This window comes from Brachypodium distachyon, chromosome 3 (genome assembly GCF_000005505.3).
Source record: "Brachypodium distachyon strain Bd21 chromosome 3, Brachypodium_distachyon_v3.0, whole genome shotgun sequence".
Lineage (NCBI taxonomy): Eukaryota > Viridiplantae > Streptophyta > Magnoliopsida > Poales > Poaceae > Brachypodium > Brachypodium distachyon.
In genome coordinates, this window is record NC_016133.3 from 40701076 (window position 1) to 40727861 (window position 26786).

Consider the following 26786-nt stretch of genomic DNA (forward strand, 5'->3'; position numbering starts at 1 on the left):
TGATGCAGATTCTATCACATTCCTTGATAGACCCTTCGTAAAAGGATCTGTCAGATTTTTAGCCGTTGGGATACCCCAATGCTATTATTTCAGAATTTCTCATTGCTCTGACAGATTTCAGACGTCTTTTGACGTGTCTTGATGACTTCATGTTGTCTTTAGAACTGTTCACTTTGACTATCACAGTTCATAAGAATTGCCGGTACAGGTTTTTCAACAATCGGCAAGTCCATCAAGAGCTCTCGAAGCCAGTCGGCTTCAACCGTGGATGTATCTAACGCCAAAAGTTCTGCTTCCATTGTTGATCTGGTTAAAATCGTTTGTTTGCAAGACTTCCAGGAAACAACGCCCCCTCCGAGTGTGAACACATATCCACTCGTGGTCTTTAGTTCATCAACATCAGATATCCAGTTTGAATCACTATAGCCCTCAAGTACCTTGGGGTACCCAGTATAGTGTATACCATAGCTCATTGTACCCTTTAGGTAGCGCATTACCCTCTCGAGTGCACTCCAGTGATCATCTTCCGGATTCTTAGTGAACCGACTCGGTTTGCTCATAGCAAAAGAGATGTCAGGTCTAGTTGCGCTAGCTAAATACATGAGCGAGCCAATAATCTGAGAATATCTCAGTTGGTCTCTTCCAATTCTGTGATTCTTGCAAAGCAGAACACTAGGATCATAAGGAGTTGGAGAAGGTTTACAATCAGCATAACCGAAACGGCTCAATATCTTCTCCACATAGTGAGATTGCAAGAGAGTGATCTCACCATTGTCCCCTCTCACAAGCTTAATGTTTAAAATGACATCAGCTACACCAAGATCTTTCATGTCAAAACACTTCGACAAGAAAGCCTTAACCTCTTCAATCACTTCGAGGTCAGTCCCAAATATTAGTATGTCATCGACATACAAGCAGAGTATAACTCTCTCACCCCCACCATGGCGGTAGTATACACATTTGTCAGCTTCGTTAACAATAAAACCGGCAGATGTCAAAGTTTTATCAAACTTCTCATGCCATTACTTAGAAACTTGTTTCAAGCCATATAGAGACTTTAATAACTTACACATTTTGCCTTCATGGCCCTTTATTACAAATCCATCATGTAAATTTTCTTGTCCAACTCTCCATTAAGGAAACCTGTCTTGACGTCCATTTGATGGACGATCAGACCATATGAGGCACCCAGTGACAGCAATACTCTGATTGTGGTCAATCGAGCTACAGGTGAGTAAGTATCAAAGAAATCCTCACCTTTTTTCTGGGTAAAACCCTTGGCTACAAGCCGCGCTTTGTACTTCTCAATAGTAACATCGGGTCTAAGCTTTTTCTTAAATATCCGCTTGCATCCTATGGGTTTGCACCCGTACGGACGGTCAACGAACTCCCAAGTACCGTTAGCTATGATGAAATCCATCTCACTACGAATGGCTTACTTCCAATAGTCTACATCCGGAGATGCAAAAACCTCATTAATGGTTTTAGGAGTGTCTTCCACAAGGTACATAATGAAATCATCACCAAATGATTTTGCAATCCTTTGTCGCTTACTCCTCGTAGGAGCTTCATTGTCATCCTCCTCAGGAATCTCAGCAAGTATTTCTTCAAGATTTTCAATTGGGATGGCGGATTCAGGAGCTACATCATGATCTTGATGTTCCTCTGAACTGTTGGGGTTCAGCAGGTATATCATGATCCTTTCTAGATGTGTTATGCATATCTCTCATGGGAAATATGTCTTCAAAAAATGTAGCATCACTGGACTCCATAATTGTACCGACGCTCATGTCGGATACTCCAGAATTTACAACCAAGAATCTATAACCGACACTCCTAAAAGCGTCGCCAAGAAAAACACAATCAACGGTTTTTTGGCGTATTCGTTATGAGGCCGGGAGCGTCTTAATATATAAGCACGCATGCGGCCGTCGGTTTAGGAAACCATCAATTTAGGAAACGTTCGGTTTAGAAAACCAACCGACATTGATTTAGGAAACCTTCGGTTTAGGAAACCAACCAACGTTGATTTAGAAAACCTTCTGTTTAGGAAACCAAAATCGACTCCGCAATTATCGGGATTTGTTACGCGTCCGCAACATATTCCAACTGCCAGAAAAATAAGCAACAATCCAGACCGATCGATTCGATGAATGGGCTTCTGAGATTTTCCAAAAATTTAATTTAGTTTAGGAGTTTGTCTTGTCCTAAATCGCAACATCGAGTGGCCGGCCCGCGCGCATCGGATGCTTGATTTTGTTCAGGGCATGCACCCAGGCCGGTAGCTCTAGGGAACCGCGTAGGGATGTATAATTACACACGACACACGAGCATTGGGAGCTACTACCGGCTAGGGACTAGTAGCTGGCTTTAGCCAGGCAGAACGGGCACACTTCACCGGAAAGTGTAGGAATAGAAAGTGCGGGCTACGCCAGAGAGCGTGCCGTACGCCTCTGTAGTGATCCGAGCTATACGTGCTCCCTCAGCATCATCGGCCAGAGCGAAAAATCACACGCGATACCCAAGCACCAAGCAAAAGTTCCACCAACCAAATTTGCTCTTCCAAAACTCTAGCGCTTATTAGCAGTACAGGATTCTAAACATGCATTGTCGCCATGCTGATCTGCTGGGGGAGCACGCTCGGCCGGCGCAGAGGGAAAAGGCATAGCTCTCGTGCTCGCTGAAGCCACCCGCTTCGCGACCTGCAGCGCGGTCCGGTTGCTCCAGGAAGCACGCGCAGCGCATGACTATACTGTAATTTCTGGTTTCTGTTTTTATGTTTTTAGATCATGCTGTAGCGGCAGACTGTAGAGATGAGAAGAGGCGGGAGGGGCAGCGTTTTTTTGCTCTCGGCGCACAGAACTGCGATTTTGGGCCAGACAAGGTGGGCTTGACTTTGGCAGAGAGGCCCGGGGGCCCAACGCGTGCGCCGGGAAAGCCTGCAGGGGGCCTCGGCCGATAAAGACAGGTTGCCCCGTCATCATTGAATGCGCCATGCAGATTGTGTGATGATGGCATGAGGACCAGGTTTATTAGGCCCGTGTGGGCAAGCTCATCAGGAAAAGCCGAATGGAACAAGATCACGACCACAGATTGCACAGGAAAGCCGAATGTGCGTGGAGGTGGAACGACCACTTCTGATGTGTGTGTTTTTTTCCGAAGATGAGGATCACCCTAGTCTTTGCATATGAATTGTTGAGGGCGCATTTCAGTAAGTTTTACACAATATGTAAACACTGCCGGGACCGTTTCAAACATTTGGTAAGTATCAAAGGAATGGCAATTGATCTGAGATGTTATTGCTCGGGAATCTCCGTGTCGATGGAGGATAGAACAGAAGCTCTTCCCGCAAGTCATACGAATGTACGTGGAGACGTCACACGTTATATGCATGCAGGCAACGGAGCAACAGCCTCTTCCTTCGTTGCAGTTTTTTTGTTTTGAGGGTAATCCTTCGTTTCAGTTAACGAAGCTAAAGCCTAAAGGTCGGTTCTTATTCGTTTGCTGGGCCCGTGAGAGCAGCTTAACACCCTAACAGGCCAATGCATTATGGAGATCCGGCCAAACAGAGGGATTAGACTAGCAATGTGGTTTCACTCAAAAAAACTAGCAGTGTGCTATATGTGCAAATCTCTGAGCCACCCGGTTCACCACGGCCAAAAGGAGACCAACAATTTGGATCTGCATAATGCAGTTCTACTCCTATACTCTTTTTCCTTGGACCCGTGGAGGCGTGGACCTACTGTTTCTGACAACTTGCCATCGATCGGAGTCACGTCTGGCTCGTCGTCGCGCGGTCGCACATCAAATCAACTGTAGCGCAACAGGTGTTGCAGTGCGGCCAGCCAAACAGAGAGAACCACGTGAACGTACCAACGTACGCGACGCAACATTTGGGTGGACATCTAGCTCACTATACATGTTCTCCCACCATGCATTCCACCAACACGTTCGATCGATAGCAGACGGAACCAGCGTCTGCATGCCCGGACCCTTGGATCGATGAATCATCCGTTGACGAGAGATTTCCGCACGCTAGCTGACAATGCTGTGTCGCTGCAGCAGCTTGCGTGTTTGGTCGCGGGCGAATCCTTCGTCCACCCCCCAGGCCCCCAACGCTGTGTCGATGTTGGCGAGCGTCGTTCTCTCTGCCGCTATGATGTGATGTGATCACCGGCAATGCCACACACGCATACTCTCTCACACTTTCTGTGTGGGTGCGCTGAGGTGAAGTGGGCTTTTTGGAACCTTACTGCCACTGCAGGTCAGCCCATGTAATTTGATGTTGGTGGCTCTTTACGACTTTATGCTCCTACTGTACCAGCACCTACACCTTCCTTTCAGGCTTTTCTTTCCCTTGCTCGCTTTCCAGACGTCGGAGTCCAGGAATCTGGTACGCCGTACGCGCGAGCGATGCAAACCCAGCGAGAGCATGGCGACGCGGTGTCGACTGCCAAGACATCGACCAGCTAGAGAGCGAGAGAGAAGACGTCGATCGCCTGGCAGCTGCAGCTGCTTCCGTAGCTCCATCCGGCCCCGCCGGCCTCTGTTGTTCGGCCCACGACAACTCCTCCCCAGGGGCCCATGCTCTTTTCCCGGCTGACAAAAGGTCCGGTTCCGTATTTTGTCGCATCCCCAGCCAAAGCACTCTCAGAAAAGAAGTAGAGTAGTAGAAGAAGAAGGGCGCGTGCCCTCGGTCTCGGTTCAGAGTTCAGGCTTTTGCGTTGCCGCGTGCTTTTACTACGACTCCTCGACTAGGCAGGACAGGAGATACACGCGCTCGCAATGCTGTGTTTAGTGCCACAAATTTGTAAGCGCGCAGAGCTGCTATATTAACTACTGTACTATGTTAACCGAGTTGCAAGATGGTGCCAAACTACGTACACTGGTTTTGGGTTATCTTTCGGAACTGTGTTAATGGTGCATCGGTATACTACCCGGAAAAAAAAATGTTGCATCGGTATATAGCCTGTTCGTGGTGTACTAAAGAAATTAAAGGACTAGTGTACTCATACCATCCCTCCGTTCCATATTAAGTGATTCAAATTTACCAAATATGAATGTATTTATGCTTAAAAAACATCTAAATACATGTAATAGAAAGTCAATTAATATGAGATGGAGAGGTATCTTTGTTGTCCATAAAAGGCTCCCATTACTATACATCTTGCATGAGCCACTGTACATAAGCTTACTCGTTTGCATGAGTATTTACTACTCCGTATAGAAAGATATTGTATATACGGAGTAAGAGCACTCCCGATGAATAATATCTTACATTTTATCTAAAACATTAAGTACATGTTTAGATACAACTCCTGCAATGCTTTGTATCTTAGTGTTGTACTTTCTCCATTCCAAAACACAACTCTTATAAATTTTTCTCATTTGTTTCACAACACACCTCATTTTTCTCTTGATACCCGCACCCAGCCAATGACTACTCACATACATTTACTTTTAGTCCAATATGAGTAGTCAGGCATTTGAAACGAGAGCTGTCTTAGTCCAATTGCACAAATCTATATGAGTTGTGTTTTGAAACGGATGTAGTATCTAAACATGCATGCTCTTATTTATTATGTCTTGTGAGAGAGGAATTATGAATTATCTTGGATTTAGCGCTAAGAGTTGTATCTAGATTAAGATATCATACCTCTCTCTTTCTTCGTTAAATAATGTGCAACATCGGACTTTTACTTAGGTGTCATTTTAAGATACGGTACAACTTAAAGCATTGGGAGTGCCCTAATAGATTTAGGAATAACTTACAACTATTGGAGTAGAACGGACATAGAGATGCCCCGATTGGTTTCTACTTCCTTCGTCTCATATCAAGTGACTCAAATTTGTTCAGATATGGATGTATGTATGTCTAAAAAGCGTCTAGATAAATATAATAGAAAGTCATTTAAAATTGGACGGAGGAGTATTTTTTTCTCTCCAAGAGATCATGGTACTACGATGGCCGTTGGAGAATTAATTCGAGTTGCTTCAGTTTTCCATTCCCGGACCTCTTGGTTCTTAACTTTCGCCCTGCATGTGACTAGTCAAACTAACCTATTTAGTGCATGCATTTATTATTGGCACTGATGTGCCGTGTATATATGTTTCAGAAAAGGGAAAGAATCTTCGTGCTGCTCATCAGCAATTACACCGTTTGATCTCCTGTAGTCCGACCTTCCTGTACACACAAACAGCGATCTCATGTCCTACCACACCATAACAGATTTGAATGCTGTTTTCAGCAACAACATCAACGGTGGCATTTACATTTTCTTAAAAGATTTTGTTATTTCAAAGGTGATCCAGAAATAACTATCTCTAAGTCGGTGTCAACAATCATCTGATCATCATTAAGATTGGTGCAAATATAAAAGATGAAAAAATCATAATCGCATGGCTGAGAAATAGACATATTTTTACATATGTTACATGTCTGGAAGTTAAGAAAACTACAGTATCAACATTGAATTCATAAGTTGCTTTTCGAAGACATTCAATCAGTATACATGCATTGGGTGTACGTAGAACCGATTAGACGCTTGTTTTTCTTATTCTCCTTCCAGATTTTTTTTAATTACAACCACCTAGCATATGTCTTGTGACCATAATTCATATAGCGACTAATCTATGTCCTCCCTGGAGCGTGGCCAATATGTTAAGCAACTGATTGCAAAGGATTTAGGCCCTATTTGTTTGGACTTCTGCTTCAGATTTTGATGCTTTTAGTAATTTCAAAAGCATTTATCCTGTTTACACATAAAGCTGAGAAGCACCTCCGGACGTGTTTTTAGTGCTTCTAGCTGAGAAGCACGTCCGGAAGTGCTTCTTCGGCTTCATGTGTAAATGAGAGAAGTGCTTTTAAGATTGCTAGAAACACCAAAAGCTGAAGCAGAAACCCAAACAAACAGGGCCTTATCATAAGCTGAGGTCGAGAATTCTTGTGGGAATGACAACAATATATTGGTCGTTGTGCTTATGCAAAGGTGATATGGCGTCTAAAAATAAGAACTTGCTCCTAACTGCAGGTTATTTTTTCCGAAAAATGAGAGTTCCTTGGGCTCTACATCCAAACTATGCACGCAACCATAATTGCAGATTACCCATGTACTGGATCCATACATAGTATACTTTAGCATCCAGAGGATGTGAAGGTATGGCTTTCGGGCAACTGGAGCGAGTGGCTTGGAGGTCTTCTCCCCAGATAGGCAGCATGCTGATTTTCACATTGAGGTGAGGTTCACTCAATCTGGAGTTACGGATTTCTAGAAAAAAGAAATTATCTGGAGTTAGGCTACCATCGCTTTTCACCTTATTTTTATTTTCGTTTGGTCATGTGTTGTGCACTTTTCGTCCACGTGCATCTTTGTAATGCAGAAGCTCTCTTGAGACGTAGTGCTTGATGCGAACATAAGGATGGTTATAATGGATGTTATCAAAAAAAAATTCAAAGGGTGCTATTGATCGAACTTTAACAAGTTTAACTTGAAGTTTTACTTACCGGGATATAGCGTCACAATAGCAATATGGTAGTAGTCCCGCTACAGGTACGACGCTATTAGCATTTCTCCCCTTTAGCGCTAAACAGGGGAACGCTAATAGCGTCCCTGAAATGAAATTCGCCGGCCCAAAAAATTCGACATAGAAAATCGTTTGCTCGGCCCGGAAGATGGAATGGCTTCCGCCCTCTGAAAATTACCACCTGAACCCTAGTCCTCCTTTCCCTGCCGCCTTCTCTCCTAAAAAGGCCAGTTGCTATCGGTGCGCGATTTGCAACGGAGTCGCTGTGTGTGATATATGACGCTTGATTGGATTATAATTTTTCATGATTTTAGGAAAACTGCTAAATGACTTAGAGCCGCGGTAGCTGTTTTTTGCCGCCGGAGAAGCCGCAGCTGAATGGCTTAGCACGCTATTTGCTTGAGTCAATAACAATCTTCATTTGTGTTGTAGTAAGATAAAAACCTTATATGGGCCGGGCCGTAAATCCTACGTGGCGACGACGAAGTCAACATTTCCCAAGCATGAGTCAAGACGCTCACGTGGCACAGTCAATCCTACGTGGCAAAGAAAGGCAAGTAAACAAGTCAAGTCTCTCATTCCATGATCAAAAAGTCAAATGAGCTAGAATAGTGGGCAAAAAGTCCCACTTTTCTCACATGGTGCACACAAAAGCTATGGACAGAACCTACTTTTACCACTTTGCCCCCATTTTTCTCTCTCCCTCAAGGGTAGCCATGGTCTTTTGTCATGGACCCCTAGGCTATAAATACCTCCATGGGGGCATGTATCATTCACTCTCACTTGAATAAACTCAAGGAGAGGGGGATAGATTGCCTCCTCTAAGGTTCGCTCTCGATTAAAAGTCGATCGGCCTCGAGGAAGCCTTCTAGGGGACTCTAGTTTCGATGCTCCGAGCTAACCTTGTTGGCACGGGTTCGAAGGAGAAAGGGTTGGGTTAGAGTTTCGAGTGTATCCTAACCTCGATACTTGGAAAGACGCGTTCAGTCCAAGTACGAGGCGGCCCCGACGAATCTCTCGCTAAAAGGTGTCTTCGGAAGATTCACTCGGCCCAAGCCCTTGGCTAACAACCCCTCGAAACCTTTCGTAACATAGGATTAAGTCGCACCCGCAGGGTCGACCGAACCTATTAAAAAAATATTGACGTGTCAACTTGTCCAAGTGTTCGGCAACTTTCGCTATAAGTCCGACGTACATGCACAACTTTTATACCCACACTTGTGCCATCGAGCATTGGCACTCCTTACTCTAATTGTTGTCGAGAATAACAACAATTAGATTCTTGTTAAGTAGGCGCAGAAAAGGTTTCTTCAGGTGCGCAAGTGCATACGCAGGGTGATACCACCAAATTTCTCTGCTATCTCTACATAGTACAAGTTTGTTAATGCACATATGCATTGATTATTATCCGCTAATCTTATTTCCAAAATAATCAAATTAATTGTGTTTGGACGTCCTTAGATCACATATCTGTGCACAACAGCCCTACCATAACCATCTTCTACAAAGGAACCTAATGGCTCTAGGTTCGGATATGTTGGCAAATCACCGAACAATAATAAGGGCGTGGCTATATGTCATCACCTACTCCCTCCATTTCACAATACAACATGTATAAATTTTTCTCATTTGTTCCACAGTACATCTCATTTTCTTTTGTTACCCGCACCCGGCAATAACTACTCACATTCATTTATTATTAAGCCAATATAAGTGGTCAGACAGTAGAAACGAGAGCTGTTTTGATCCAAGTACACAAATCTATATGAGGTGTACTTTGAAATAGAGAGTTATTTTTAAGAAAAATAAATCCTTAGATCTCTATTTACGAATCAGAGCCATCGGATTAACATCTGCATGTCATCCCCACGCCCACCTCTCCTACTTGTTGCCGTTGGATTAAGATGGCCAATCATGTCGACCTGTTTTTAACTAAGAAACAGACAACTTCCCAGTTACAACAAACTTGTAATAATAATAGTAGTTTTATTCACGGTACCACATGACTGAAGATATTATAGCCACTGATGCCATCGTGCCGCCGCAGTTGATCAGGATGGACAAAACACATAGCTTCGTGTCGTCGCGTACCACACGAGTGAAGCCACAATAAACGCAGAATTGAAACTGCACTTCATTTATCTCTCGACATTTGGGAGTTCGGCCTCGGTACGTTTTCCTACATACATGCATGCATGCTCCCTGTACATTATGACCACACGGAACGTGAGAAACAGAACATGCTAACCACGTAGTACCGCATAGCTAGACCAGGAAGCATGCACGCGCGCGTACGCCCGATCGATGGACTGATCCCCAGTTCACCATATGCATGGAGGAACTGAGCATGCTAAATTTCAGCCCGGAGCCCAGCTAGCCATCAGAGAAGGCGCGTTCGGCAGCAAACTTCCAACCCCAGCTGAAACCGAAACTGGAGCGAGCGGCGGGCGCAAATCCGCCGCAAACAGCCCCCATTTAAAGCTCCATCGGCCAAGGCAAGGCAAGCAAGCAAAGCAGCCATGCATGGACCACGGCCAGGGAGTGCAAGCTTATTGGATCCCATCACCAATTAACGCAGCATATTCCTCTGCTGGATCGGCAGCAGCTAGCTCGCGGTCGGGACTCGGGCCTAGCTAGCCAGGCCCCCCAGCGCGCGGCCGAGGCCAGGCACGCAGCGGCAGGCGTCCTGGTCTCTGCCCAGGGCTCCACCGCGGCGCGCACGGCCCGGCATCGGCATGACGACGACGGCCGCGTGGTCCATCCATCCACGCAGATCGATCTCCGCTCCCCCCAGGCCACAGCACATCACTACCAGGCTAGCTAATAGCTACAGCCCCGGCCTGCAGCCTGACGCGCGCTAGCTCTCCGTCCGTCTCCCTGTCGCTCTCTCCCCGAAAGCTCTGCGCAGTAGAAAACAAAAGTTTGCACCCTGCAGATTCTGCGTGCCCACACGGCACAGGCAGGGCATGCCGTCACAGGGCACGCCTCGCATTGCCCCGGCGGGCTCAGACTCGATCGACGTGTGGCCATCAAGGACGCAGCTGCAGCAGCAGGAAGGGGCTGCAATAATGGCGGGGCGCCCAAAAGCACAGCACGGGGTGGCGCCGAGACGGGAAAGGGGGCAGCTCAGTTCAACAAGCAAACGCATCACTGCCCTTGCTGCTGCACCTCCCACACCCTGCCTCACTCTGTGCCTGCGCCACGTTACACAACGCCAGCCTTTCCCACGCGGCGCTGCCAAACACCGAAGATGACGACGACGCCAATGGCGAAAACACGCAGGACGCCTTGAAAAGTCCTGGCGCATGCAAACGCGCTAGAAAAAGAAACATCGCTGAGAAAAAAGAGGCCCTCTAAAAGAGATGACCAGAATTTCCATTCCACTTTGCTTTATCTTCTCTTCTCTTCCTTCTCCTCTACTACTACTGGTCTGGCCTTTCTTCCATCTAAAAGAGAAAGAGGCCGGCCGGCCCCGGAGCTTGCAGCAAGGCTGCTGGCTTCCCGGTACGGCCGGACCCGTCTCCCCACTTTCCGACCGTGGAGCCTATGTACGCTTCCTATAGCTTTGCAAAGCGCTCCATTGCCGAACGCCAAGCGCCCCAAGCGTACGTACGTCCAAAGGATGCCAGCGGATTAGCCAATGGCGGAGCACTGTTGTCGCCGATCGACCGACTCGCAGTGAATGCAACGCAACAAACAAACGGACGCGCCTACTGCTCTATAGCTAATAAAAGCAGAAAGGTCACCGACGAAGTAAATGGCCATGAAGCACAGTGCGGAGATCAGAGAACGGCGGTAGGAAAACAAAGGACGAAAGCTTCATTCAATTCAACATAGTCTAATCAGAACAAAGTCACAGGCCGGCCATGGCTAGCTGCCGCTGCTGCTGCGTCCCACGCAGAAGCATTATTACTCCTGCGAGATCGATATGGGAGATGCATAAATGCTGCCGATTCAATGAGATCACCACTGCCATCCATGCCTGTATAGCGACATAAGTAAAAAAAAGAAGAATAATACGAATACGGATGAAGAAAAAACCGATGAAAAATGGAGGAGAAATGTAGATCGAAGCAGTGGATGGATGGATGAAGATGAACAAGGTAGTTAGTGGAGTCTGGAAAGGAGGCAAGGGAGGAGGGATGCAGCAACAGTGCCGGAGCAAGAGAGTTGCCGGGTTTGGGCTCACCGGTTGCTGTGGGAGCCGACATTTCTAGAACCCATCAGCTGCCCTAGCTGTAGCTAAGCCTAGAGGGAGTAGCCGGCCGGAGGACCCCATGGAAGGGGAGTAAAATTATCTTGCTTCTCAAGTCCCAAGCACAAGAAATATAGAAGAGGGAACCACACACAATCCATGCAACCCAAATCCCCAGGCCGGCCGGAAATTTTCAATTGCAAACACAAAAGCAGTACGCGTACTACATTCCGAAGATCCAAATCGGCAAATGGCCACGGCCTCCTCCTTCCCAACACCAACGTCATCATCGATCATCAGATCCTAAGTACCAGGAAACAACAATGGCAAGGCAAACCCGAAGAACCACACTCTGATAAGCCAGAGAAAACAAGAGATGAAGAAATTAAGAAGCTAGAGTCCACCATGCACCATTCCTCATCCATGTCCTAAAACCAACAACAAGAACTACTTCTGCTCGCTACGAATCTACTCGATCGTCAGCTAAAGGCTAATTAAGCCGCCAAGGAGATGCTAAGATGCATGGATAATGCGAGTACCTAGCAGAAGCAACGGCCGGCCAGGAGCTTAGCTTAGCTAGCTAGCTAGAGCCATGCGTCATGGCAGCGGCTTCTTGCCGAGGGTGTGCTTGTTGTTGTGCATCCAGACCTTGAGCACGTGGCGCTTGACGCCGACCTCCTCGCAGAACTGCTGCACGGCAGCCTCGTCGTGCTTCTGGATGCGCCACCCCAGCCGGTCCGCGAAGGCCTGCATCCGCTCCTTCTGCTCCTGGGAGAACTTGGTCCGGAACCGCTTCTTCCCGGCCGAGCCCCCGGACCCGTACGGGCCTCCCGCGGAGCCGCCGGACCCGAAGGAGAGGCCCGCCATGGACATTGAGCCCATCACCACGGGGCTGAGCATCATGGCAGACATGTCGACGTCCGCGGCGCCGGCCTCGTCACGACCCCCGGAGTGCGACGTGGAGGGGAGCGCCAGCGGCCGCTGCGCGTGCCCCGCGGCCATGGCGGCGGCCATCTGGTGGTGGTGGTGGTGTTGCTGGGGGTGGTGGAGGTACCCGGCAGGAGTCCGGTAGTAGGGTGAGAACTGGCCATGGTGGCCGGGCAGCGGCGGCATGGCGCCGTAAGGGGTAATGGCGCCTGCGGCGGCAGCGGCAACGGCAGCAGCAGCGGGGGATTCTTCGGACTCCTTGCGGTGGAAGTTGCGGTGGCAGCCGCAGGCGGCGCAGCTGAGCGCGTCGATGGAGCCATCCTCGCCAGCGGCCATGAACTCGCCGCACCCGTCCACGGCGTGCCCGCCGATGCCGACGGCATGGTTCTTCAGGCACTCCCGGTACCTCACGCTGGGAGTCCTGAAGCGCCCTCCGCCAGAGTCCCCAGGCTTGGGCACGGGCACCCCATGTGCGAGCCCCGGATGCAGCAGCTGGGGCGGCGGCGGCGCCTCGAAGCTCGAGCTCACAGGCATGGGCGCCATCTCCTCGTCTCCGTCCCCATCATCGTGCTCGTCGAAGTCCATGGTGGACGATCCGTGGATCGATCGGCAGCTAGCTCCCCTTCCTTTGGATTTCTGGGGTGTTCTTGGCTTGGGCAAGGTTAACGAAGAGGGTGATCTTAGGGAGGGTAATAGGGCAGGAGAGTGGGATAAGAGAAATATAGGGGACCGTGAAAATGTGGACGCTGGCTGCTAATTTTTGACGCACCGCCCGCGGGAGGCAGCAGCGGCAGCGGCAGCGGCAGGGCTCCTGCAGGCAGGCAGAGCGAGCTGCTATTGTGTCCTTGGGGTGATGATGTAATTCTCTCTCTCTCCTTCTAGCCTAGCCTGCGTGCTATTCTTCTCTGAGGCGCACCTGTTGCGCTATAGCTGTGGCATGCATGACGCGGTGTGGCTTTGCACCGCTATATCTTTTTGTTGTCTCGTTCTTCATCACTCTCATCGATTCTCTCTCTCGGCTGAGTGCGTCACTGGACTGGGTTGGGCAACTTGGGCTGGGCGTGCTGCGTGCGCAGGATTCGGCTCCAGCTGGTTTAAAATGGGTTTTAGATTCCTAGTTTGGATTCTGGGAGCGGCAGCGGCTCCCTTTTTTTTTTTGTGAGAATCATTCTGGCAGCGGTTTCATTTCTTCTCGCATAAAATCGCTGTGCTTCGCCTAGGGCTAGGGATCACCGCTTTAAATAAATGTGACTGTTATTGTTGGAGTATCTCTCGCGCGGTCCCATTTCTTGAACACGGTAACTTTGTCCATTTTTGGATTTTTATTAAGTAGATGTAGGGGAAAAAAATCCACATATACAGTTATTGGCAATTCGAACCAGGACTAGTTGTACGGCTCATGGGTTTCCGTCGATCTAGTCGACATAAAGATGGTATAGCAGGGCTCCTATATATCTAAATAAAGTATATCGTATTTAAGGGCATTTCCATCGTTGGCGTGTGTTCTTAGCAAAGTTTTTCCTTTGAACGAAAACATCGTCAATAGGTGATGGAAAGCCCGTTATATGACAAAACATAAGCCAAAACCCGTACATACTCCGGTTAGTTAAAGGTGAATCGAGCCAAACCCTAACTGCGAGTCGATACAGCTAGGTAAACTAGTCCCGACGCCACTACTTGCTGCAGGAAACACGTGCCTTTCCGACAGGGCTACCACGTAACACTTGTATTGTAGCGGTTTTTCGTCTTATTTTGGTAACATCTTGCCAATTAAAAATTTCTAAGGAGTCATGAGAATTAGGGTTTTGCAATTTCTTTTTTGAAAGATTTTGCAATTTCTAAGACGACTGGGAATAATTATTTATAAGGTGATGCTACCAACCATGTGATCTTACCATTGAGATTCATGCAGAATTAACGTAAATATAAATGATGTAAAATTGTTCATCGAATGACTATAATTGTCGAAATAAACACTCCCTTAGAAAAAACATGTGATACCTGCCACACAAGAAGCGGGAATACATACGGCAACCAAAATCACTTGCCTTCCACCGATACAGTTGCATACGTGACCGACACTGCAAATATGTTCTGATCGAGGAACCATCGATCGCATGTACGCAACGTAATAGAGTTTGGCAGTACAGGCATGCACGCCGGCATCTGCCGGAGTATTTACTTTGTTCCATCGGGGATTCGATGCACGTACAGACGTACGTAGTTGCCCGGGTCGGCCGGATCCAGCTTCACGTCGAGCTGCAGTGTACTTGTTGTGTTATATCTCGAACTGTGCACACGTGATGCCGTTACATGGAAATAATGGACGCCGGTACAAGTTGACTAGCAGACCCCGTCCATAAGTCCATTCACGCGGCCGGAGACAGGACAGCGGCACTCCCCGACCGGTACGTACGAATTTATGTGGGTTCGAATTCAAAACACGGCAGATCCGGCGCCATAGCTGCCGAATCTGTACGTTCAAATTCGAAGTCTCCTACTGGAGTAGATCCTTGCTTGCTGGAGATGATTCTCGATCCAGTACCGACCAACCGTGTTACGTTGAGCTCATCAGATGCTGATGTCGAAGGCAAAAAAGATAGTTGATCATGCATGCGTAATTTCTCGTTTCAGTAGAACAGATTCATTGTGGTTTTCTTTGATTGGTTGATTGATTGATTGATCATGAAGTGGTAAAAAATGGTGCAAATTAACGTCGACCAAAAACGAGATACCTTCATACTAAATTTTTGACTCAAATTGGTCAAATATAAATGCTTGTGGCCAGAAAACCATCCGATTTTCGCTGGCTCAAAAGTCAAAATAACCATCCTTGAAAAAGGGGATACGCGTCGCGCGGGCTAAACCTCGATCGAGAGTTTGGGGCCCTTCGTGCCTATATAGGCAACAGCGTTTGAATTGTCTTTTCGACCTACAAGTTCAGTCCATAATAGTGTGAGGTCGTACCTTTGCTTGCTTTCGCTATGCGTGCAACAGATGCTAAGCCCATGTCTGGTCGATTCGGGACAAACTGGCCGCGCTGCCCTCTCTGCCAAATCTTTGCGCTATACTCCAGCGAAGAAGTAGCTCGAGTCAATCCAGCGTTGACAGTCGGTCTCATTTACGTAAAGAAAAGAAAAGAAAATTTTATCCCTCCGCTATGATTCTTATAACCTAATCCGTTCCGATTCTAAATTGTCGTCGATATATTACATCTATCTAGACGTTTTTTAAGAATACATGCATTCATATACGGACAAATTTGAGTTAAGAATTTAGTATCAGAGGGCACGTAAGATTGATCCATCAAGTCCAGTATCAAGAGTCAGTGATCTTCCTCCTCTCTGTTGTTGTTGCCTCGATCCTTCGACGTGTGTACAGTTCTAATCGCTGGTGGAGCAGCGGCATGACGTCGCAAAGCCTCTTGAATTGGCGAAGACCTTCCAACGTAGAGCTACTAGTACTCCAACTAATGAAGCAGCAACAGAACTAATTAATGGCGCCTGCACGATGCATGCTGGACATGCAATTCGCACGTCACTGATGCAGGGCGACGCGCGATCTTCCAGGTTAATTCGTACTACTAGTACGTGCATAAAATACGGAGTAGTACGTACGTGGGCATGTCGATCGCCGATCGCCGATTTCGCTCGATGGGTGGGTGCATGCATGGACCACGGCATGCCGGCCGGTGCTGTGTACTGTAATTTCTGCAACACGCACCAAGATAGGGCGCATGCGCGCCCAAGCACTTGCCATACGCGAGATACTGGTACGAGTAGTAGCCCGGTACGCGTTCCATTCGATCGGCTGGCCGCGCGCCATGCATGATTGCTTGCACCACCACAACACAATCTCTTCCGCGAAGCGAGCCGGGCGGCCGGGGAATCGTTCCGTCCACTTTGCAGCCTCCCTCGGATTATTAACCGAGCACCATGCATGCAAGGAACGGACGAATAAGCAGGCAGCTAGGTTCGGTAGTGCGCGTTGCACGCGGCGCGCGACGGCACGCCTGTTAATTTTAGCGACCTCCACGCCTAGCTCCAAAACGAGACGGATGGTAAAAGAGTATTGCTGTTTCTACTGGATGCACCAGCAGCGGCAAGGGTGGGTGCACACGCCCAGCTCCAAAACGAGACAGATGGTAAACGGCGCAGGAGCTACTACTGGATGCACCAGCAGCTAGCAGGGGGTCTCTCTCGACGAGACGACGCGTCCAAGCTAGCAGCTGAAAAGACGGATCAGGGGTCTCGGAAGTTGGTGCCCTGCTGTGGCCCCACGCGACAAGATGTGTACCCAGCCCTAGCGGAGGTGTCCAGTGAAGATATGTAGCTCCTGCTAAGCCGTGTGCCTGCTGAGCATGGTGGCTCTATCGACGCGCGTCAGGTCAGAGGAGCAACCAGGTTAATTAATTGAACACGTAGGATGAAGTTACACTTCTGGGCAAACCTAACATCGTGTGATTGGCGCAAAGTTTACTAAACCATTCGTGTTCTATGCTTTGCTCAAAAAACGTATGGGCAGCGGCAAGGTGTGTCTGTCCCCCGCAGAGGCACAGAGGGCGGCCATATGCTCACATGCATGCATGATCCACCTGCAGGAAGCATACCCCGCGTTGCATGCATGGCTTGCCAAAGCCTTCGCAGCCAGCCAGGGCAGGGTTGTTGCTGCCACTTGTCACGTGACCTGTGCTGGGACCTGTGAGGCTCCTCCTAGCTGTGACTGACGCCGGCCGTGGAGTACGTACGTGACTTGCCCGGCCGAACCCGTCCCATTTTTCGGACCAGGGTTTTCGAGGAACTACTGCCAGCTGGCCGTACTTGGGTACTCGACCGTGTACGACTGTACGAACGTGCGTAGGTCGTACGGGTGAGCCAGGCTGTTGTTAAATTTTGAGATACCACGGTTATTTCTGCGTTAATAATGCAAGAGAGAGCTCGTCTCAGCTGACACGGCGTACGTGGACTAGGAATTCGTACCGAGCCCATGTATGTATGCTTCTTCCCGCTCGGTCTGCGGGGCTGTAGTCCACACTCCGGCGTTTTGTTCTGTCAGAGTGGGCCTCGGCATATAGGGTCCCAAAACATGTGAACCAGCACAGCCCTGGAATAGCCACTTGATCATCCAGTTCAGATCAGAGGCAGGGTCGACTGAACCGATCCGGTCCATGAATGAGACCATCATAAAATACTTGTACATTTCGACGTGAATCAATGCATGTGGTCACTCGCAGGCAACTACCGGTCCAGACCCAGCATGCATGCATGATCTGGTGACCGGATCGGATTGGGCGAGGGCCTAGCTTCAGACATCGAAAACTTAGCAGGAATGCAGGATGCATCACGGTGGCTCGAATGCCGCCGTCGGCACTAGCACTTGCCACGCCACTAGCCCAATGCTTGGAGTTCAGGACTTGGAGTAGACGGTAGGATCATGGATTCATGGGTACTGGCTCACTGCGATGCAATCAAGCGAGCACGGCCCGGGAGACGGAGGTAATTGAGGAGTACCACTGTCTAACGGTAGCTGCTACAGCTCCGTCCGGATCAGGGCAGTGTCATGTATGGGCGTCTCTGCTAATCGCTGCAGGATTCTGGGCTAACTACGACTGCGCCTGTACTGTACTGTCCGTGTCCGTGCTGGTTAGTACAACCGGAGAGATTAAATTTCAAAGCGGCCTGTCTCCTTCGCAGAGGAGAGAGAGAGAGTGTTTTGTGCCTGAAGAAAAGAGAGGGAAGACAGTGACAAGACGAGAGGAGAAAAAAAAGGAGAGTCGGGACGAGAGATTCTATTTCTATTCCTGGCAGGCTTTTGCTAATTGACATTTATCACTGCTCCGTTTAATCTACTCATATATCAAACAACTCGGCTGAAATTCAGAAATCCCGATGGAGTTGAGGTTTCGAAGTGGCATGAGACTCTACTGTACGTAAATGTGGTTCGTGCTGATCTTTGATCGTCTGAATCATCAGCGAAAGATCAATTAACGTGCAGGCAGGCCAGCGATCCGCCATGGCATGCAGGCTAGCGAATCGGTTTGCACTACAGTAGCAAGCAGTAATAATTTACCCGTGCAGGAACAGTACGCCACAGATTCTAGCGCCCCACCAACGCTCTGCTGTACATATATTTCTGCATGCCATGAGCCCTTGACATGGACTGGATCACTGGAGCGGTGGAGCCAGCCAGCTGCAAACCCCATGCATTGTAGGATGAGGGAGCCGATCGAGGGAGAGCGGGAGGGCACAGGATATATTCCACCGTTGTCTCTATTCTCGCCTCATCATTGCCATACACCACTTTCCTCTTGCCCATCTCCTCCATCTCTCCTCCTCGCGCTGGCCGCCACCGGCGACTTGGCTAGTGCTGATTTCGCCCCTCTAAAAAGAAAACCCGAGTGAAGTCATGCGACCCCGCCACCACACCAACTACCGCGACAGCATCAAAGGATCATATCTTTGATCTTATAAAAACGCTCTATGCAATGCATGCATGCATGAACGAACACAGTGAAGTGAGACTCTTCAGAGAACATGCATGCATGGTGAAGTGAGGAATCCGACCTTTGTGCGAACGTGATAGACTGCCCAGCGGCTCATGATGCATTTCGTAGGCATGCATTGTTATGGACTGAGAAAAAGGGAACACGGTCGATTAGTGACTAGACGAGGAGGGAAAGGTGTATCGTACGAGCCAAAGCTAACACGCCTACACATGGATAATGAGCAGTGAACGGGGGAGGCGACATGTCCATGAGCTAGGTAGCGATGCTGGATGCTCTGTCCACTGTGCGTTCCCGGAGCTCATGATTAGTCACTTGCATGTTTCAGTTTTTTTGGGGCCGCATGCAGTGCTGTTGCATGCCTCTCGATCACTAGCTTGCCATCCAAAATCCCCACCAGAACACGCCCGGGGTCACAGGTGTGTTTTCTGCCCCCATGCATGTTCCGACTCGTGTGCCTCCTTCCGGCAATCATCCCGCCAAATTAAGAAACCAGCTCCAGATGAACAAGTGTGCGTGTGTGGGTAAGAGACCAAGAACATGGGATTCAACTCTCTCAACGTTTCTGCCTACGTAAATGACGCACATTACCAAAATCCGGTGATAAACATACACTGGTACATAGTACCAGTATGTCCTATATCGTGGAGGCGGGCACTTCCAAAATAGCCTATATATATACCCTGTCGTGTACATACGTACCAAAATGCTCCGAGCTGAAACTCGCCGTCTCAGCAAAGACTTTTCGTCACAACGCATCATATCGCAAGGACGTGCGTGCAGATGGCCTACTTAAAACTCAGACAAGGGGGGCATTCGATTGCCAGGGTGAAACCAACGCCTGGTACTGCTAGTACTGACCAAGACAGCACAATGGCCGGGGAGGGGAAGCCTTCTTGCCCAGCTAGCTGCGTGGATGCACTTTCGGTCCAGTCTAATCCAATCCGAACATCCAATCCATCTTCGAATGGTTTCCCAAAAGCCACCCTCCAAGCCAGAGTACTACTGCTACTGTAGTCCTAGTTTTGTTTTGTTTTTGAGAACCACTGTAGTCCTAGCTAGCTCATCGATCTTTCACGCACGGCGCGGCCGGCCGGGACGGGACGCATCAGAGTGCGAGCCCTAGCTACTACGGCCTACTACGGGCTAAAGCTCTCATCGATCTTTCACGCACAGCCCCAAAGTTGGCAGATCCGATGCTGCCTGCCCCCGGCCCGGGAGAACGGCAACGTTGGGTCCGGGAGCGTCTGTGCAGGTGTTTGTGCTCCACGCGCGCTTCCAACCGGGAGCAAGAGTGCAGGCTGGCTGTGTCGACAGTTGTATCATGCGAACCTTTGCGTTGAGGCAAGGTACACATAACTAATTGAGCTAAGTTGAGACCCATTTGTTTTACTTTGTGTAGCTATATGAAAGGGAGAAGTAAGAAAAAGAAAAGTTTTACATTGCTTAGGGAGTCTCCACAAGTCTAAAGTCATTCATAAGCTCAGTGACAAATTTAATTACTTCCTTCAACCCATGGATGTATCTATGACTCTATGTTTAAAAAATGTCTAGGTACATGTAATATTTCGACAAATAATATGGGTCGGAGGGAGTACAACATTTTTTTTGCTATGACAAAAAACTCAACAAAACACTTTGATAATAATCTAGACATACCCAGGCATAGATCTGAGTCTAAGACGTTAATAAGTGCAGGTACCGGTGATAACATCGCTGCTTTAGGGCCGCATGCGACGCGATGGGGACTCGATACCGTGGTTTGTTCCTAACGAGCTGTTTGAAAGAGAAATATCCCCGGTAAGATTTTCTACTGGAAAATTCAAAATCTACCCAGAAGTGCTTCGAGTTCAGAATCTCTCCGGTGGACAGGGAATGGATCAGCTCTCTTTTTTTCCGAAAAAGAAGAAACACCTCGCATTCTCCGCATTGATCGATTCACACAATTATTTTAATATTAAAATTTCAGTCATCGTAAAAATCCTAAAATATTACAAACAGAATGATAAAAAAAAGCTGGAATAAATCATCATCTTCCTATAGTCATTGCCTCATTGGTCACCATAAAAAACAGTAGGGTTCAAGCATAGAGCCAGTGAGCCACCTGGACGACAACCTACAAAAAGTTGGAAATTTTTTCTTACCAAAAAGTTCCTGCAGGCGCAAATCAACCAACAAATCGCAGGCACTTACAACCACAAGTGATTTAAATTGTCTACGTAGACACCGAAGCCAACATCTAAACATATTGGGTCGGTTTTCTGTTTAAGCCCTGGTTTTGAGGCTCGGTTGATAAACTAAAACCAATAAAAAAAAAGACTACTCACTCCAACCCATATTATTTGTCTTAAATTTGTCCAAATATGGATGTATCTATGTTTAAAAAGCGTCTAGATACATGTAATATTTCGACAAGTAATATGGGTCGGAGGGAGTACAACAATTTTTTTGCTATGACAAAAAACTCAACAAAACACTTTGATAATAATCTAGACATACCCAGGCATAGATCTGAGTCTAAGACGGTAATAAGTGTAGGTACTGGTGATAACATCGCTCCTTTAGGGCCGCATGCGACGCGATGGGGAGTCGATACCGTGGTTTGTTCCTAATGAGCTGTTTGAAAGAGAAATATGCCCGGTAAGATTTTCGTACTGGAAAATTCAAAATCTATCCAGGAGTGCTCTGTGTTCAGAATCTCTCCGGTGGACAGGGAATGGATGAGCTCTCTTTTTTTCCGAAAAAGAAGAAACACCTCTCATTCTCTGCATTGATCGATTCACACAATTATTTTAATATTAAAATTTCAGTCATCGTAAAAATCCTAAAATATTACAAACAAAATGATAAAAAAAAAGCCGGAATAAATCATCAGCTTCCTAGAGTAATTGCCTCATTGGTCACCATAAAAAACAGTAGGGTTCAAGCATAGAGCCAGTGAGCCACCCGGACGACAACCTACAAAAAGTTGGAAATTTTTTCTTACCAAAAAGTTCCAGCAGGCGCAAATCAACCAACAAATCGCAGGCACTTACAACCACAAGTGATTTAAGTTGTCTGCGTAGACACCGAAGCCAACATCTAAACATATTGGGTCGGTTTTCTGTTTAAGCCCTGGTTTTGAGGCTCGGTTGATAAACTAAAACCAATAAAAAAAAAGACTACTCACTCCAACCCATATTATTTGTCTTAAATTTGCCCAAATATGGATGTATCTATGTTTAAAAAACGTCTAGATACATGTAATATTTCGACAAATAATATGGGTCAGAGGAAATAGCAGTTTTAAGATCAAGTTCTTTTTTTTTAAGATCAAGTAGATCAAGCAGCATTCTCCGCGGTTGTCACTTGAGGCTGGGAGCTTCATTTAACTTTCAAGCACTATCCCGGCTCCAAGCAAATATGTTAACTGAAACTTGCGGGCGGTAAAGCCCACTTGCCCTGAACGGGCTGTCACTGTCCTTGTGAAAGAGAACCCCTCGAGTGGCCACTTCGCCAAACAAAGCCCACGGGATCATTTACAACTTCAGGCATGCCCACGAGTTTAATATAACCGGATTCTCAAAAAAGAAAACGAGTTTAATATAACCTGGAATATTTGTAACTAAATTTACCACTCCTAAATCAATTAAGAAACATTTATTTACAAATCGATCAACAGAGCTACTTTTAGAAAGTTGTAACTGCTCAAATTCCATTCAATGAAAATCAATCAATACTCAATTTAGACACAGACGCTAAAAAATCCAAGTATCCAACGATAGGAGGAAAAGAAACCAGAAACCGAACGAAAGCAGAAAAAAGAAACATGTGCCAGGTAAATCAAGATCAAATTAACAAGTCCCTATCCACTGAAGAATGGAGAACAGGTGCACAACAAACTATTGTTTGGGCAACCAACTGCCACAACAATGTGCACACAGGGGCCACAGCATGCTACGATTAGTGATGCTAACATCCTGTAAAAAGAAATAGTAACACTAACATCCTGTAAAAAGAAATAGTAACACTAACATCCTATAAAAAAAATAGTAATGCTAACATGATATCAATTCTCAATATGGCAGCCAAAGCATGCTTCTTTCCAGGTAAAAAAAATGGTAAACTCCCAGCTACAGAAATAGCACAACATATTTACAAAATTTACAGCCTCGCCAAGTTTGCGAGGTCGGTTACATGAGCACACGCTCATCTATAGGAGCTATAGGGCTATGGCTCTATGGATTGCATCAGATCAACCTTGGTTAAGGAATTCAGATAACATTCAATGTGAGAGGCTGTACATGCATCACTGGCCAATTCAAAACTCAGAAAGCCGTGCACGCATTTCCCTTTAAGCTAGAGGGCGATTCCTGCTTGGTAGGAATTGCCGAGGTGCAGATCCGACTCCTTTTGGGCTCTGATATCCTAATTTGGGTTATTGCTGCCGCCAGTGCATCAACTATTCCACATTCATCAGCCTCATCAGAGTCGTCAATCGATGATTCTGAAGACAAATGCTGGCAATCTGACCTAATTCTCTCGTGATGTATCCTGGGCATTGTAGTTTTGTTATCATGCCACAGACTTGAAAATTCAGCCTTCAGCTGGCATTCGCTGTGCAGTAGAATCCAAGGATGTCCTGTATTCCACAACGTTGGAGGGTCAGAATCATAACAGAGGAACAGAAGTTATGTTAAGAAAGATGTTTGAACTTACTCAGAACTTCATCAGCATCTAATCTCGAGGAGACATCTCGATTCAGCATTCTGCTTATAAGATCACGAGCATGAACAGATACTGATTCCCATTGACAACTGTGAAAATCAATTTCTGCTGTTTTTATAGCCTCAAAGACAGCTTGTACAGAGCCACCTTGAAATGGAAGACTGGCCAACAGTAAAACATGTAGAAGCACCCCAGCAGCCCATATATCTACTTTCTCTGAATAATTTCCCAGCAGAATCTCAGGTGCCACATATGCAGGGCTCCCCGCAACACCAGACAGCTTCTGGCCTGCTCAAAGTAGAGTCAACACATTAGCAAGACTAGCACAATACCTGTACGTTGCTACGTACTTAAAAAATACAATACAGATTTAAAAAGAATATTTACGATTAATCATTGTCTCAAATCAAATAAATAATATCCATTCTCATCTCAACTATATGTCCAAATCAACAAGTGACACAGTAAAGAGTAGAACCAGATGCCAGCAAATAATCTAATAAAAGTCCATTTATTTTTTCCATCTGCTCGGCACACGGAGAGCAAAATCTGGTTACTAGCGACCAGAGGAACAAAATACATTCCAACGTCACAGCAAGGCAAGGAAACATAAACCAACTAATATAGTCACTTACATAATTAAAAAAACAAATCAATAGCAAAACAAGCACAATTACTTCTTGATTATTTAAAACAACGTCATAATAAACATGCGCTTGGGCGCCACTGTCCCAGTTTTGGCATATTTAGTTTAGTTCAATTAATCTCCTATCTTTTCCATTTTTTTATTGTATTTCCCATTTTGGGTTAGCTCTTGTGTTTGTTGTTGTGTACATGGGGGCGAGTTTTGTATCTTGCTTGTTCACGGCATTCTTCTCTTAGTACACAATGACACTTTGATTTGGTGTGTATTCAAGAAAAAGAAAAGATGCAAGACATTTGCCACTTCCTGGTAAAGCAATAATTTCCGGACTGGCTACATATAGGCTTTAAGACCACAGAGTAGATCTAGCGATGACCATGAATTGACTATCTCACCATTATGCTGTCGTTCTACAACAATTGTCAACTACTAGCTTCTGATACTCCCCGAACAAAAACTCGACTCCAAATACGAAATACCACCAGGCTTCAACTCTCTTGATAGACCTAACAAAAACTCGACTCCAAATACGAAACAGCACCACGCTTCAACTCTCTTGACAGACCTAAGAAAATAACATGACATAGTCAATGAGCACAGTACTGACACATGGCTTAAGAAATCAAACTCGCATTCTAAGCACTGCTTATATGTTCCAAATGTTAGATGCAATTATTTATAAGAGAATTCAAGTTTCTGCAAAATGTCATCCTAGAAACCTATCCTTAAGAAAAGAAAAGTGTAATAACGTAATAGTAATCTTTCAGACACCACAGAGGCACAGAGGTTCCCAGATATGATGAAACCTATACTCAATTCTTTACAGAGCCCAACAATCTTTTTTTTACAAATACTCCCCCAAATTCCAAACGCATAGACAATGCACTTAGCAATTTCTCATGTTAATTTTACTTTGGAAACATTAGTTATTTCATGCCTCCTCGAGCTTGATGAGCTGATCAACTCTTTTGTCCCACTAATTTGATGGTACATTGCATTCTGAAAGCTGTAAATTGCCAAATCAAAGATGAATTGTGAATTATCGACCCAGACAGAGAAATTCATATTGGAGTATCATCCACCCAAAGATTGATGGATGTGAAATTTCCAGGACTTGCAAGTTTTCAAGCAAATGATTAACAGTCTTTGATGATCTTTAGTCGTTACCATCAGTGACCCGCACGGCCAGCCCAAAATCTGCAAGCTTTAACCTCCCGGCCTTGGTGAGCAAAACATTCTCCGGCTTAATGTCCCTGTGGACAACGCCCATTTCGTGGCAGTACTTGACGACGGCCATGAGCTCCCTGATCACATTGGCGGCCCGCCTCTCGGAGAGCCTCCCCTCTCTGGCCACCTCATCGAGGAGCCGTCCGCTGCGGCAGAGCTCCATGACGAGGTAGAAGCGGTCGGCGTCCTCAAAGACGGCCCTGAGCGTGACGACGCCCGGGTGGCCGGAGAGGTGCTGCATGATCTCCACCTCCCGGTGAGCCGTCTCCCCGCCGTTCTTGGGCAGCGCCTTGCAGGCGAACTCCTCGCCGCCGTTCTTGGCGCGGCAGAGCCGCACGGACCCGAACTTGCCCTGCCCGATCTCCTCGCCGAGGTCGTACTCGCTCTCCAGCCGCTTCCGCCGGCCCATCCGCGTGGCGGAGTCGATGCACCCGACCTTCCGCTTCACCCCGCGCCCCCCGCACCCCGCCGCCGAGGCTCCGTTGCTCGCGGGCGGCGCCGTCATCACCACGCCGCACGGATTCGGCACCGGATCGCGGCAGGCGCGCTTGCGGGGGGCCGCATCTTGGAGGGACCTGGCGGCGGCGGCGGCGGCGGGGGAGGAGCACTCGGGGGGCGCGCCCTTGCGCTTCCGCGGCAGCGGCTCCATCCGGAACTCCGATCTTGCGCCGCGGCGGGGGCGGGAGTGGGGGGACGGATCGGGACGGGGACGGTGGTGGCCCGGGAGCACGTGCGGGCCGCGGCGCTGTCTGTGGTTTGGTCGGATATGTGTTTGCGTCGAGACGAAGCTAGGATGCGAGAAAGGATTTTGCGGGGGGGACGCGTGGTGTATTGTACGGCGCAACTAAATGCTTGCCTGCCTCGCCGGCGGTGGTGTATGTGTCGCGCGGGGAAGTTACGCGATGGTTCCTTTTTCTCTTATTTTTTTGGGGAAAACGCGACGATTATTTTGGTTGCGTTTCGTGGTCCGGTTGGGCTGGGCCGTGAGCGGCTCGTGAGAGACCGGAAACGGAGAAAGGCTTCTTCTCAAGTGCTGTCGTATCAAATCTTGAATGCGGCCT

At 47.5% G+C, this 26786-nt stretch overlaps 2 protein-coding genes across 2 annotated transcripts; both read right to left on the reverse strand.

The window, feature by feature from the left end:
* Window positions 1-11964: 11964 nt before the first annotated feature.
* On the reverse strand, window positions 11965-13692 carry LOC100841560 (zinc-finger homeodomain protein 1). Its single transcript, XM_003574597.4, has one exon. The coding sequence runs from the start codon at window positions 13229-13231 to the stop codon at window positions 12317-12319; it is 915 nt and encodes a 304-aa protein (XP_003574645.1). The 5' UTR covers window positions 13232-13692; the 3' UTR covers window positions 11965-12316.
* Window positions 13693-23152: 9460 nt separating this feature from the next.
* LOC100842161 (serine/threonine-protein kinase PEPKR2) lies at window positions 23153-26537 on the reverse strand. The gene is made up of 3 exons (XM_003574599.4): window positions 25666-26537; window positions 23847-24143; window positions 23153-23769 (listed from the first exon to the last, which is right to left on the reverse strand). The coding sequence occupies exons 1-3, from the start codon at window positions 26372-26374 to the stop codon at window positions 23456-23458; spliced, it is 1320 nt and encodes a 439-aa protein (XP_003574647.1). The 5' UTR covers window positions 26375-26537; the 3' UTR covers window positions 23153-23455.
* Window positions 26538-26786: the final 249 nt, after the last annotated feature.